The sequence below is a fragment of the Rhinolophus ferrumequinum genome, chromosome 12 (assembly GCF_004115265.2).
Source record: "Rhinolophus ferrumequinum isolate MPI-CBG mRhiFer1 chromosome 12, mRhiFer1_v1.p, whole genome shotgun sequence".
Classification (NCBI taxonomy): Eukaryota; Metazoa; Chordata; class Mammalia; order Chiroptera; family Rhinolophidae; genus Rhinolophus; species Rhinolophus ferrumequinum.
The window spans coordinates 80,805,734-80,818,334 of NC_046295.1; the positions used below are offsets into that span (position 1 = coordinate 80,805,734).

At 59.9% G+C, this 12,601-nt stretch overlaps 1 protein-coding gene across 1 annotated transcript in view; it reads left to right on the forward strand.

The window, feature by feature from the left end:
* ADAMTS13 (ADAM metallopeptidase with thrombospondin type 1 motif 13) overlaps positions 1-12,601 on the forward strand; it is a 31,646-nt gene that overhangs the window by 10,010 nt on the left and 9,035 nt on the right. Inside the window, exons 10-23 of the mRNA XM_033123960.1 lie at positions 800-940; positions 1,482-1,644; positions 2,455-2,559; positions 3,211-3,362; positions 3,474-3,537; positions 5,185-5,311; positions 5,799-5,947; positions 6,307-6,427; positions 7,030-7,110; positions 8,149-8,330; positions 9,769-9,904; positions 9,983-10,109; positions 10,754-10,936; positions 12,237-12,420. Coding sequence (XP_032979851.1) covers positions 800-940; positions 1,482-1,644; positions 2,455-2,559; positions 3,211-3,362; positions 3,474-3,537; positions 5,185-5,311; positions 5,799-5,947; positions 6,307-6,427; positions 7,030-7,110; positions 8,149-8,330; positions 9,769-9,904; positions 9,983-10,109; positions 10,754-10,936; positions 12,237-12,420 — 1,915 coding nt within the window. The remainder of the gene's footprint in view (positions 1-799; positions 941-1,481; positions 1,645-2,454; positions 2,560-3,210; positions 3,363-3,473; positions 3,538-5,184; positions 5,312-5,798; positions 5,948-6,306; positions 6,428-7,029; positions 7,111-8,148; positions 8,331-9,768; positions 9,905-9,982; positions 10,110-10,753; positions 10,937-12,236; positions 12,421-12,601) is intronic.

Below are 12,601 nucleotides of genomic sequence, written 5' to 3' on the forward strand. Positions count from 1 at the left end.
GGTTGTTTGCTTTTCGCTTTTCAGTCTTTTAATTATAAAAGTAACACCCACTTGCTGTAAAATTCAAACAGCGCAAAGGTTTCCTAAAGTAAAAAGTGAGTATCTTCCTTGCCCACCTGTCCCCTTCCCGCACCTGTCTGAGCGCTGCTGGGGCATTCCCTGGGTGTTCCCCATCTCCCTGAGTGTCAGGCTTGGCGCCAAGGCTGGGGCTGTTACCCCCACATCAGCCCACAACCGCTCCATGCTCCACCACCCCCCACGCCCCAAATCTCCACTTGACCTCTCCCCTCACCCCCAACACAATGCATCTATCTTGTTGGGAAATGAAAAGGTGTTGAAAACCACTGCCTTCCACTGGGAGTGGGCGCGATGGCCAGAGGTCCGTACACTTACTCAGACTTTGTATTTACCCGTGCTGCACATTCAGTCCATGAGTTTTCCACGGGGGTGGGGTGTGGGGGGCAGAGGGGCAGATCAAGAAAGTGATCCCCGCCAGCACCCCCAGGGCCCTGGAGCCCCATCCTCCCCAGACTTACAACACCATGCATTAGTCAAGCCTGCACGTTTCTCAAGTTTCTTGACATTTATCTGCCAAAAGATGCGGGAGCCACAGGCGGGAAACTGAGGCAGAGCGATGGTGCCACTGGCTCCTGAGTTAGCTAGTGGCGGGGACAAGCCAGGGGTTGACCCGAAAACTGGTGTCTGAAACGTGGGCCTGAAAACTTGCCGCGTGCTGTGGCCTGAGGGCGCCCGGCCTAGGTGAGGAGTCCACGCCCTCAGCGCCACCACGTCCGCGCAGCTTCGGCCTGGAGCACGACGGCGCGTCTGGCAGCGGCTGCGGACCCAGCGGCCACGTGATGGGGGTCGATGGCGCCAAGTCTGCCCACGGGGGCCTCACCTGGTCCGCCTGCAGCCGCCAGCAGCTGCTCCACCTGCTCAGGTAGCTGCCTCCCTTACCCCGCCCACCCCACGCCCCCACCCTCATCTCTTGGTTTGCATCCCTACTTGCTGTCCCTCGACCCCCGCTGCATCGGCTCTCTGCTCTGCTCAACGCTCTGTCCACTCGCATCGCCTCCCCGCGCCCACCTCTCCGTGCGCCCCATCGCCTCCCTGAGCGCACTCCATCCCGCCCCGACCGACCTCCTCCGCCATCTCCCTGCGCCCACCCTTCAGTTCTCCCCCGTCCACTCCATCCCTCCGCAGACCCCCCTCTCCGGCCTCGCCGTCCACTGTGTCTACCCCCGCATCCCATCCCCTCCCTGAGTCCAGCCCCCCTGCCCCACTCCCCTCGCATACCCCTTCCGTCGCCCCTCCATCCTCTCTGGCACCACCTCCACTCAGCGCCTCCCAGGCCTTAACCCTTGTCCCAGCCCAGCGTCTCCCCCCACCCCTCCATATGCCCCCACCTCCCGCGCCCACTCCCCCATTCCGCCCCACTCGGTGTCCACTTGCGGCCTGAACCGGCGCCTCGTCGCACGCAGCGCAGGACGGGCGAGCTGCGTGTGGGACCCGCCCGGGCCGCCGTCCGGGCCCGCGGGGCTCCCTCTCGAGGCGCACCCCGGTCTCTACTACGGCGCCGACGAGCAGTGCCGCGTCGCCTTTGGCCCTGCAGCGGTTGCCTGCACCTTCACCAGGGAGACCCTCGTGAGTCCCGCCAACCCGCCCCTCCGCGGCAGGCTCCCTCTGCCCACACCCGACGGCCCCCACCGCCCAGCTCATGCCCCACCCTGCTCTGTGAGCACCCACTGTGCCAGGCTGTCAGTTGCCTCTCAAAATTCTTAATTTTTGAACAAGGGCCTCCACATTTTCGTTTTGTCTGGGTCACAAATTATGAAGAGCCTCCCCTGGCCGGGCTCCTGAGCTCATGGACATTGGTCCTACATGGGCAGTTACCAAAGGTTTCCATCCAACCCAGTGGGAGCTGGAGGGCTTCCCGGAGGAAGTGATCTATAAGCTGAACCCCTACAGCTGGCGTCAGCTGACAGAGGGAGGGGAGGTGAAGGGGGCAGGCACCTCAGAGACAGATTTCCTCCCAGGACTGCACAGGACATTCATGGGCCCCAGGGACTTTTGCCTTGGCCCTTCCTCTATACATTAAGAATTATGTCTTAGTGCTTTTATAGAACTTAAGAACTTCTATGCGTTATTATAAATGCCAATACATTGTTATAGCCTGGAACATTTTCTTGACCTAAAAGCTTGTTTTTTTCTTCTGATTTTAAAAGAAATGAAAACATTTGCATGGGCCCCTAATAGGATCGTGGGCCCTGGTCACTGTTCCTAACCCGACGGAGAAGTCACCCTGCATGCTCATCCTCCCCAGCCACCGGTGCCCACAGAACAGCGTACTGGCTGTGTCACTGTGTCCTGCAGTCTGGGAGGGACGGTGAAGGCTGGACGCTGACCCAACAGGCCCTGGTGGCCCCTGAGCTGACCACCTGTCCCTTCTCTTAGGACACGTGCCAGGCTCTCTCCTGCCACACAGACCCCCTGGATCAAAGCAGCTGCAGCCGCCTCCTCATTCCTCTCCTGGATGGGACAGAGTGTGGCCTGGAGAAGGTCAGAGCAGGGAGTGAAGGCATGTGTGTGTGTGTGAGTGTGTGTGTGTGTGTGTGTGTGTGTGCATGTACTCACGTGTGCTTGCAGTGTACCTGAAGCCTGGCAGCTTTCATTCCTGGGGCAGGAGCCAGGAGGACATCAGTAAGCCAGGGCAGAGGACCCTGGAGCTGTCCTCAGTCACCTGGTCAGGAGAGGTGGGCAGCAAGATGCCTCATGTGTACATGGCTACAACCTCTGGTGTGGGGTGCCCTGGGTGTGTGGGATGCCTTTGGGTGTGGGGTGCTCATGGGTGTGGGGTATCCAGGGTGTGTGGGGTGCCTGTGGGGTGCTCATGGGTGTGGGGTGCACTGGATGTGTGGGGTGCCCTGGGTGTGGGGTGCCCTGGGTGTGTGGGATGACTGTGGGTGTGGTGTGCTCATGGGTGTGAGGTGTCCAGGGTGTGTGGGGTGCCAGTGGTGTGGGGTGCTCGTGGGTGTGGGGTACACTGGATGTGTGGGGTGCCTGTATGGGGTGCCCTGGATGTGGGGTGCCTGTGGGTGTGAGATGCCCTGTGTGTGTGGGGGTGCTGCGGATGTGGGGTACCCTGGGTATGTGGGGTGCCTTTTGGGGTGCCCTGGATGTGGGGAGATGGTTGCTGTCCTTCTCTTGCAGTGGTGCTCCAAGGGTCACTGCCGCTCCTTGGCAGAGCTCACCCCCATGGAGGCGGTGCACGGGCACTGGTCTGGGTGGGGTCCCCCCAGTCCTTGCTCCCGCTCCTGTGGAGGAGGTGTGGTCATCAGGAGGCGGCAGTGCAACAACCCTAGGTACTGCCAGGAGGGGGTAGTGTTCTCCTAGACTGGGAGGTGGTGGCTCCACTTGTAGGGCTGGGGGCAGTGGGTCACCTCTCATGCCTTGTGTCTCTTGGACATTTTCAGACCTGCCTTTGGGGGGCGAGCGTGCGTAGGTAATGACCTCCAGGCTGAGATGTGTAACACCCAGGTAGGCCTGCTTCCCGGGCAGGGGGAGAGGGTCAGGTTGGCAGCCTGGGGTCTGGAGGAGACGACGGACCAGGGGTGGATGTAATTTATGCTTCACACCAGGGCACTTTTGAGAGTGAAGAGGGTGCTACTCTTCCTACACTGGGACCACAGTGCATGTACCAGGACGGTAGCAGGGAGCCTGAAGTGTCCCCCTCCCTGCCCCCATGCCACTGCCTTCCAGGGCACCTGAGTCTCTGCAGTGAGAACGCCCCTCCTTCCGTTCGCAGCAATCCAGTTCAGCACAGCGAAGCCACGAGTGATTCTTTAGTTATAAATTCAGATGGCCTAAAATCAACCATTTAAAGTGTGCTATTCCGTGGCATTTAGCACAGTCACAGTGTTGTGCAACCACCACCTCTGTGCAGTTCCACAATATTTCCATCCCTCCGGAGTTAAACCCCGGGGCCATTAAACGTTCAGTGCTCGTTCCCGCTCCCTCGAGCCCCTGGAGCCACCAATCGACTTTCAGTCTCTTTGGATTTGTCTGTTCTGGACATTTCATATGAGTGAAATCATACATGTGGCCTTTTGCATCTGGCGTCTTTCACTCAGCATCGCGTTTTCAAGAATCTTCCATGCATGCATCCATGCTTCACCCCTTTTCATGGCTAAATAATATTCCATCGTGTGGATGGACCACATCTTGGTCACGCATTCACCATGTGATGGACATTGGGGCTGTTTACACCCTGTGGCTGTTGTGAATAGCACAGCTGTGAACCTGTGTGCACGTGGATTTGTTTGAGTCCTGTCTTCAATTCTTTTGGGTCTACACCTAGGAGTGAAATTGCTGGGTCACACAGTAATTCTATGTTCAACCCTTTGAGGAACCTCCAAACCATTTCTTGCAGCAGCTGACCCATGCTGCATGCCCACCTGCAATAAGCCAGGGCCCCAATTTCTCCACGTCCTCCCTAGCACGTACTGTCTGTTTCTGATCACGGCAATCACAGTAGGTGTGTTGTGGTCCATGATTCCTTTGACATTGAGTTAAGAAGTGCACTTGGTGAGACATTCCCTCCCCGCCTTCTCCAGGCAGTCACGGGAGGCCAGACCTGGAGAGAGAGTCTTCGCCTGGGGCCCGGGGGGAGGGGGGGTGAGGGGCGGCCCTGTGCAGAGGGAGCCGTGGACCGAGCCGCTGCTCAGCCTGTCCACTCTGATTTTTCCCTCTCAGACTCTAGCGCAAAACAGCAGCCGCCTGCCCGCGTCGGCGCTGCGGCTTTTATGGCGAAGCCCTGTGCTGCCAGGACTCTTCTAACTACCAGCCTCTAGAGGCACATACAGTGAACACAGAAAAGCCCATCTCTGAAGTTCAGGTCCCTGCTGCCCTTTGCCCTGCCTTCCTCTGTGCTGCTGGCTGGTAGGCCCTGCCCTGTGTCCTTATGAATTCTGGAATTCCCCCATCAGCAGAGAAAGACTCTTGTCACCCCCACTTTTCAGAGCAGGGAACTGAGGTACAGCAGGACCTGGGCTCAGACCACATTGTGGCACTCGCACTGCAGGGAGCCTTGCTGTCCGCAGTGGCAAGGGCCCCTGCCCTGAGCCCCTGGCCCGAGCCCCCCACCCCAGGCCCCTTCTGTGTTTGTCCTCTGCCCCTGCTGGCCAGGCCTGCGAGAAGACGCAGCTGGAGTTCATGTCCGAGCAGTGCGCCCAGACCGACGGGGAGCCGCTGCACCTGTCCCCAGGCAACTCCTCCTTCTATCAATGGGGCGCTGCTGTGCCATACAGTCAAGGTGGGGCCGGCCCGCGTGGTGTGGACGGGGAGCCGGGCCCTGGGGAGGGACAGTGGTTGGGGGCCCCGCCACCATCACTCCGATGCTTGAGAGCAGGGCCGAGACTCAGGCCCTGCGTCACACAGACCATGGGCAAGTCCTGGCTCGGCCCCTTGTCATAGATCCCCTCTGAGTCTTGGTTTTCCCATCTGTAAGATGGAGATATGAGCGGTGTCTACCTCCCTGCTGAGGTTACTGGAAGGATTCAGCGAGATGACACGGGAAGCACTGAGTGTGCGCCTGGGCTCCTAAATCAGTGACATTTATTACGTTGTCATGTGTATGATCACTGCCTCAGGGCGCAGGGCAGGTGGAAGATAGAAAGCCTTGCCCCACAGGCAGAGGAAAGGTCGGTGGGGCTGGCAGGGGTGAGGGCCCACTTGGATCCTGCTCCTCCGTAGTCACTGCCACCCTCACCTCAGGGTTCCTCACCCCTCTGCCTCCCCAGGGGACCCTCTGTGCAGGCACATGTGCTGGGCCATCGGCGAAAGCTTCATCGTGAGGCGTGGGGACCGTTTCCTGGATGGGACCCGGTGTGTGCCAAGTGGCCCTCAGGAGGAGGGGACCCTGAGCCTGTGCGTGTCGGGCAGCTGCAGGGTAGGCATGTGTGGGCAGTGGGGGTGCCCTTCTGTCCACTGTGGCCCCAAAGCCTGTTCTACTGAAGCTAAGATGCCAAGGGGCCTCCTGGGGCTGAGGTCTGTGGGGTGCTGGTCCCCATGAAGCTGCCCAGGTTGATGCCGGGACACAGGGCCAGCCTTGGGGTCAGTGGGACGATTACAAGCCGTGCTGTGACAGGGCCACGTCCTTTAAGCTTGCTTCCTGTGTGGACATCAGATGCTACAGAAATGTGCCCAGTTTGTTCTGTGAATCAGAGCCTCAGAGCTATGGGTGTCAGGGGCCAGCACCCTCTCCAATGCCGGGCACCTGGGTCTCACCTGCCACTCTCCTTTGCACAGACATTTGGCTGCGATGGTAGGATGGACTCCCAGCAGGTGCCAGACATGTGCCAGGTGTGTGGCGGGGACAACAGCACGTGCAGCCTGCAGAACGGCTCTTTCACGGCTGGAAGAGCCAGAGGTAGGGGCCCGCCTCCCACCCCCACAGCCTCTGAGAAGTGTCCGGAGCCCAGAGCCTTGGCTCAGCCCTGGAGCCTCCAGCGGGCCTTGGCCTCCACCCTCCAAGTTGCCAGATTTTGGTGAACAGGCCGCCGCTGGGATTGTGGCATGTCAGTAACAGTGCTCACTGCAGCTGCGAGGCAGACAAAATACAGACATTGGGCAATCTTGGGCTGGCCGGCCTCTCCCTTCCTGCTCAAGGAATCCTATCTGGAGGGATGTGATACCTGGAAAATCCTTGACCGTGATCTACCTACAGAAGACGTCAGGTCATTTGCAAAGTCAGTGCTTAGGGGTCAGTGGAGGAGTTGATTCCTGCCTCCCTCTGGCAGGCCCCAGGCCGTGCTGAGAACCCTGGGTCTGGTCCCTCCTCCTGTCCAGGGCTGCGCCCCCACAGGGGGCCCTCCAGCCTGGCTTTGATCGCCCTGTCTGACGGGACTCACTTCCTGAGGCACACCACCGCATATGAGCTCTCGGTGTGGAGGCCCTTTCCTCTGTACAGCTGAAACCTGCTGGCTTGGCTATGATGTAAGTGACCTGGGACCCCCCTCTGCTTCCTCCTAGAGTATGTCTCATTCCTGACGCTGACCCCCAACTTGACCAGTGTATACATCGCCAACCACAGGCCTCTCTTCACACACCTGGGTGAGTTGGCCAGAGGACGCTCCCCGGAGTTAGCCAAAGCGCAAAGATGGAGGGCACGGTCCCCACAATGCCCTCATTTCTGATGCCAACTGCAAGTTCAGGGGTTCCCCAAACCACCATCAGCTTGGATAGTTCACGAGGAGGATTCCCAGGACGCGGAGCTGTTATGCTCCCGGTTATGGCTGGACGGGAAGGAAACAGAATAAAACCAGCCAAAGAACAGCTGCCCAGGGCCGAGCTGGGAGGGTCCATGTCCAGCATCGAATGTGACAAAATGCACAGAGTATTGCCAACACAGGGAGCTCCCCCACGTCCAGTGTCCAGTTTCTGTCGGGGCTTCCTTATGCAGGCATGACTGACTGACGGATGGATTGCTCACGTGGATGGTCTCAGTCTCCCGTCTCCAGACTGACTGATGCTGTGAGACCCAAAACCCCCTAGATCCCATGTTTGGTCATTCTGGAATGGCCAGACCCCACCTTAAACAAAGACACTTCTACTAGGTGACACAGGTTTCCTCCCGGAAGCCGAGGGCAAAGGTCAGACCTGGCTTTGGGCAGGGCCAAGTTCTTTACTGCCCAGTGTCACAGTGGGGCTTTATTCCCAGGGGACACTCATGCCTCACCTTTAAACCCCGAGTGGGGGCGCCTCCCCTGGGGTCCTTGAGCTCCGGAACCTGCCTTTAGAGTCGTGAGAGCACTTGGTGAGGGCAGCAGGCCACGGTGTTCTCCAGGATCTGGAAGGAGGCACAGAGGCGCCGCTGCGGGGAAGCCTGTGCTCAGACACCAGTGGGCATCTTGGAGGGGGTGCCCTGCTCGCTGCAGAGACCCCCACCCCCGACCGAGACAGCAGGAGGGCCTGTTCCCTGGGGACCCAGGGGAGAACAGCTGCATATGTGGCCGTGGAGATTATATCTTGCTGGCCCAGTTGTCAGCTCCACCCCATTCCTTAAGCCAGGACCTCTTCTGTGAAAGGGGGTAGCGCCCACCTCCGTGTGTGGGGGCTCCGCCATGCTGACGGGCCTCGCGCCCCCCACAGCAGTGCGGATCCGAGGGCGCTACGTCGTGGCTGGGAGTGCGAGCATCTCCCCCAGCACCGCCTACCCCTCCCTCCTGGAGGACAGGCGCGTTGAGTACAGAGTGACCCTCACCGAGGACCGGCTGCCCCACCTGGAGGAGCTCCGCATCCCGGGACCCACCCAGGAAGACATGGAGATCCAGGTGACCAGGAGGGCCTCCTCCTGGGCTTCGCTGATCCATCCGTTCACTCATTCACCCGCTCATTTACCCAGTGGGCATTTGGGGGGATCCTAAGGGACTTGTGCTCGGGCCCACGGAGTCCCTGGAGTTCTGAGAGAAGGTGGGAGGGACAGACCCCAGGAACGGGGTCTGACACGAGCTAATGCTGCCAGGCCAAGGAAGGTGGGAAGCGTCTCGAGGGAATACTGTTCACAGGAGGGGTGATTAGGGTTGAAGGAACGGGACCCCCAGGCGAGGAGGCTGGAGGGCAGGCGGACCTCAAGGGGCCTTGCTAACTATGTAGGGCTTCAGGCTTCCTTCCGGAGGCCCCGGGGGGCCGCTGGGTGGCTCTGTGCCAGTGGAGTTGGGCTCGGGTCTGTCAGGCCTGGCTGAACAAGGGTGTGAGGAGCGAGACCCTGGGAGAGGCTGCTTCGGCCGACGCCCAGATTAGAGAGCCACCATGGGGGCGTCCATCCAGAAGCAGTGACAGCCCAAGAGCTGGAAGCAGGGTGGCCTGGGGCTCAGACAGCCTGGTGTTTGAATCCTGGCTCTGCGAGAACTTGGGCCAGGGACTAAACCTTTCTGAGCCTCAATGTCCCCGTCTACAAATGGGACTGGGCACACCTACATTGTAAAGTTGTGAAGATTTGTCTTTTTTTACAATGTACGTTAAGCCTGCGGCAGAATGTCTGGTGCCCCATATGTGCACCACGAAAGGTCACCGCTGCTACAAAGTGCATGCTGGGGACGCCCCATCCTAATGGTGGGAAAGTGAGACACCCCGAAGTTCGGGGACAAAGGGAGAGGCACTGTGAGGGCCAGAACTGGAATCTGAACGTTCCCTCCCCAGCTTTGCTGTCCTTGGACAAGCATGCTAGGTCACCCACCTTCTCCTCCTGACTCCGCCACTGATGGATGTGTGTGTCACCCTCTGTAGAAGGGGGATTGCGCCACAGTCCTGCCTCCTCGGGTCATGGGAAGGTTTAAGGAGTTGATGCGCCCTTCCCATCAACCCCTTGGGCCTCATCCTCTGCTCCAGAAGCGGAGTGCTCTGGTCTTGCCCCCAGACCCTTGTCTGCTGGACACCCTGTTCCCCGCCCCCGGCAGCTCCTTCTTGACCTGCCCCAGCCCTGCTCCACCTACAGCCCATAATACTCTGCAGATCCTGTCCTGCGCCTCCCAGCTAATTGAGGGTTATCTGTCACTACCCCACCCCACCAAACTGTGAGCTCCTGGAGGCTGGGGTCGTGTCCTGTCCCCAGAACCTGGCCTGCGGTCACCATCAGGCATTATGTGCTGAGCAAAAGAATATAGAGATAGAGAAGTGAAAAGTCTGAGGCTTTCGGGCGAGGTGGCGGTGACAGCGACCCTCAGGGACCCCACGGGACAAGGCTCCCTGGCTGCCGTGTGTCTCGTGCAGGTTTATAGGCGTTACGGTGAGGAGTATGGTGCCCTCACACGCCCAGATATCACCTTCACCTACTTCCGGCCTAAGCAGCGGCAGGCCTGGGCGTGGGCCGCCGTTCGGGGGTCCTGCTCGGTGAGCTGTGGGGCAGGTGAGGCCCGGGGCAGGGCTCCCCTGAAGCCTGGTTTTCCCCCGCATGGAGTGGCCTAGCCTCCCTCTTCCCTCCCAGGGCTGCGCTGGGTGACCTACCGTTGTCAGGACCAGGCCAGGAACGAGTGGATGGAGGCTGCCCGGTGCGGGAGCCCGCAGCCGGCAGCCTGGCCAGAGCCCTGTGCCCCCGAGCCCTGCCCCCCATAGTGAGTACTGTCTGTGGCTTCCGGGCAGGGCTGGGGTCGGCCCTGGGCACGGGCCCTTGCAGCATGGGCTGGGCGAGGCAGCCTCTGGGTGTGCTCTCATTTAGTCCCGGAGACTGCTCTGTAAGGTGGGATCTGGCAGTGTCCCCGTTTTATAGGTGAGGATACTGAAACTCAGGCAGACGCGGTGACAGTGACCCACACCCACTGCACCTCAGGTGTGGGCAGCATGTGCGCTCTCTGAATCAGGTCACTGCCAGCAGAGATGCTCGCCCTCCCTGGGAGGGTTGTGGGGGAGACTCGGGTGGGGGGGGGAGGTAACGACGGAAAGCACCTGGCTTTCGCCGGCCCCTAGCAGGTGCAGTTGGGAGGAGTATACGTTAGGGACCAGGCTGTCCCTGTGGGTGCAGGGCTGGGGCAGCCACCCGCCAGCACTTTTATACAGGTGTCCTCAGGCTCAGGTGCAGCTTGGGGACACCTGGAGGGCTGGGCTGGCTGCATAGTGTCCAGGTACCTGAAGGGACATGGGGCCCAGCCAAGACCAGGGAAGTGAGTCAGCTGGACAGATGTGCCTGCCTCCCACCCCGTCCCCCGAGCCAACTTGGGGGCCTGGCCAAGGGCCCGACGCCTCTTCCTCTCCTCCTCAGCTGGGCAGCCGGAGACTTCGGCCCATGCAGCGCCTCCTGTGGGGGTGGCCTCCGGGAGCGGACGGTGCGCTGTGTGGAGGCCCAGGGCCACCTGCTGCGGACGGTGCCCCCGGCCCGGTGTAGAGCGCTGGCCCAGCAGCCAGCCGAGGTGGACACCTGCAGCTCCCAGCCCTGCGCCCCCAGGTGAGCACGGAGTGTGGGGCAGGGCCCACGTAAGGCCAGATCCAGGCAGAGACTCCCTGGCGGGGCTTGTCCCTGCACTGAGCCTGCCCCTCCTGAGTGACCCTTTCCCCTAAGGCCTTCAGCCAGGCCTCACCATCCTGGGTGGCCCAGAGTTACAAGTGCCTACCTCAGAATTTCCTACCGTCCAGGAGACCCTGGGCCGGCCATTTCCCTCTCTGAACTTCCGAGTCCCTGCTCATGAGGAGTTGTGAGGACCAAGAAAAGTCACAAATGTAAATCAATAAATGTCACTGTGTCATTACCACCATCACTTCCGTGGTGCCTCTTGTTCCCTCAGTGTCCAGGCTGACAGTGGCTTCTCATTCTGATTAGCTACTGACTGGCTGGGTGATGGGGGCAAGTCCCCTCCCTCTGTGGGACCCAGTTTTGTTACCTGCCCAAGGGGAGGGAGTTGGCCTAGGTCACTGGTGACCCACATATGGCTCTGGTCTCCTTTCCCCGTCTCTTGTCCATGGCAGACGTAGCAATCACCACTTTTCCCACTGAGGGCTAATCCTGCCTCAGAATCCTTCTCAACGCAGCACTCCAGGCAGGCACCCTCTCAGGGTGGCCACATGCACAAAATGATTTGCTGTCCGTGACGTGGGTGACCCGATTGCATCTGGCACCTGCTGGGTTTCATGGAGCCATGTCGTTATCTGGCTGGAGTACCTTCGCCTCTGGAAGGCAGGAGGGTTGGGTTTGTGTCACTGAACCCTGGAGCCGAGCGAAGTGCTGGCAGGGGAAGGCCCCGGCCTTGCTTCTTTGTGGGGCCCCTTTGGGATCTTAGATATGGGGGTTATCCCCATATCCTAGCGTTGTGCACTACTATGCTGTACTAGGGTACAGCAATGCCCAGGACAGATGAGGTCCCTACCCATGTGGACCTTACGTGGCACTGTGCGGAGCCAGCTGGAGAGACAGATAGGAAATAATTGTAGTGCAAATAATGTAATTGAGTTTTGGTAACTGCTACAGGAAGGGTGTAACCAACAGAGACTTCGCAAGGATACCAGACCCACCTAGCTGGGAGGTCAGAGAAGGTTTCTCAGAAGTGATGTTCACAGCTTAGATCAGGTGAGCAGAAGGAATTGCCTAGGCAAGAAAGAGATGAGTAGCGAGGCAGGGAAGGACTGCTCTGGAAAGAGGAAGTAGCCTGAGTCAAGGCTTCACTGCCTCCACATGCCAGAAGCTAGACCACGCTTAGAGCCTGGTGGCAGAGGCAGGGCAGGGCCTGATGGCTGTCCTGTGCCGTCCTCAGGTGGGAGGTGTCAGATGCGTGCTCGTCGGCTTGTGGAGCAGACCTGGCTGTACGGAACGTGACATGTGTGCAGGGGGCTGATGGCCTGGAGGCACCAGTGACCACTGGGCTCTGCTCCACAGACAAGACGCCACCTGCCCTCGAGCCCTGTGTGGAGATGGCTTGTCCTCCGGGCTGGGGCCACGTGAGTGTCCTGGGCACAAGGATGGCTCGGCTATGGGGTCCCTACCGGCTTGGGGAAGGGGAAGCGCCGGTTACCACTGGCTTCCTAGCCAGAGTGAGAAGACTGTTGTATGGGGCTGCTGTCTGCGGGACCCCGGTCCAAGGAAACACTTGGAACAGAGCTCAGGGCCTTCTGAGAAGCC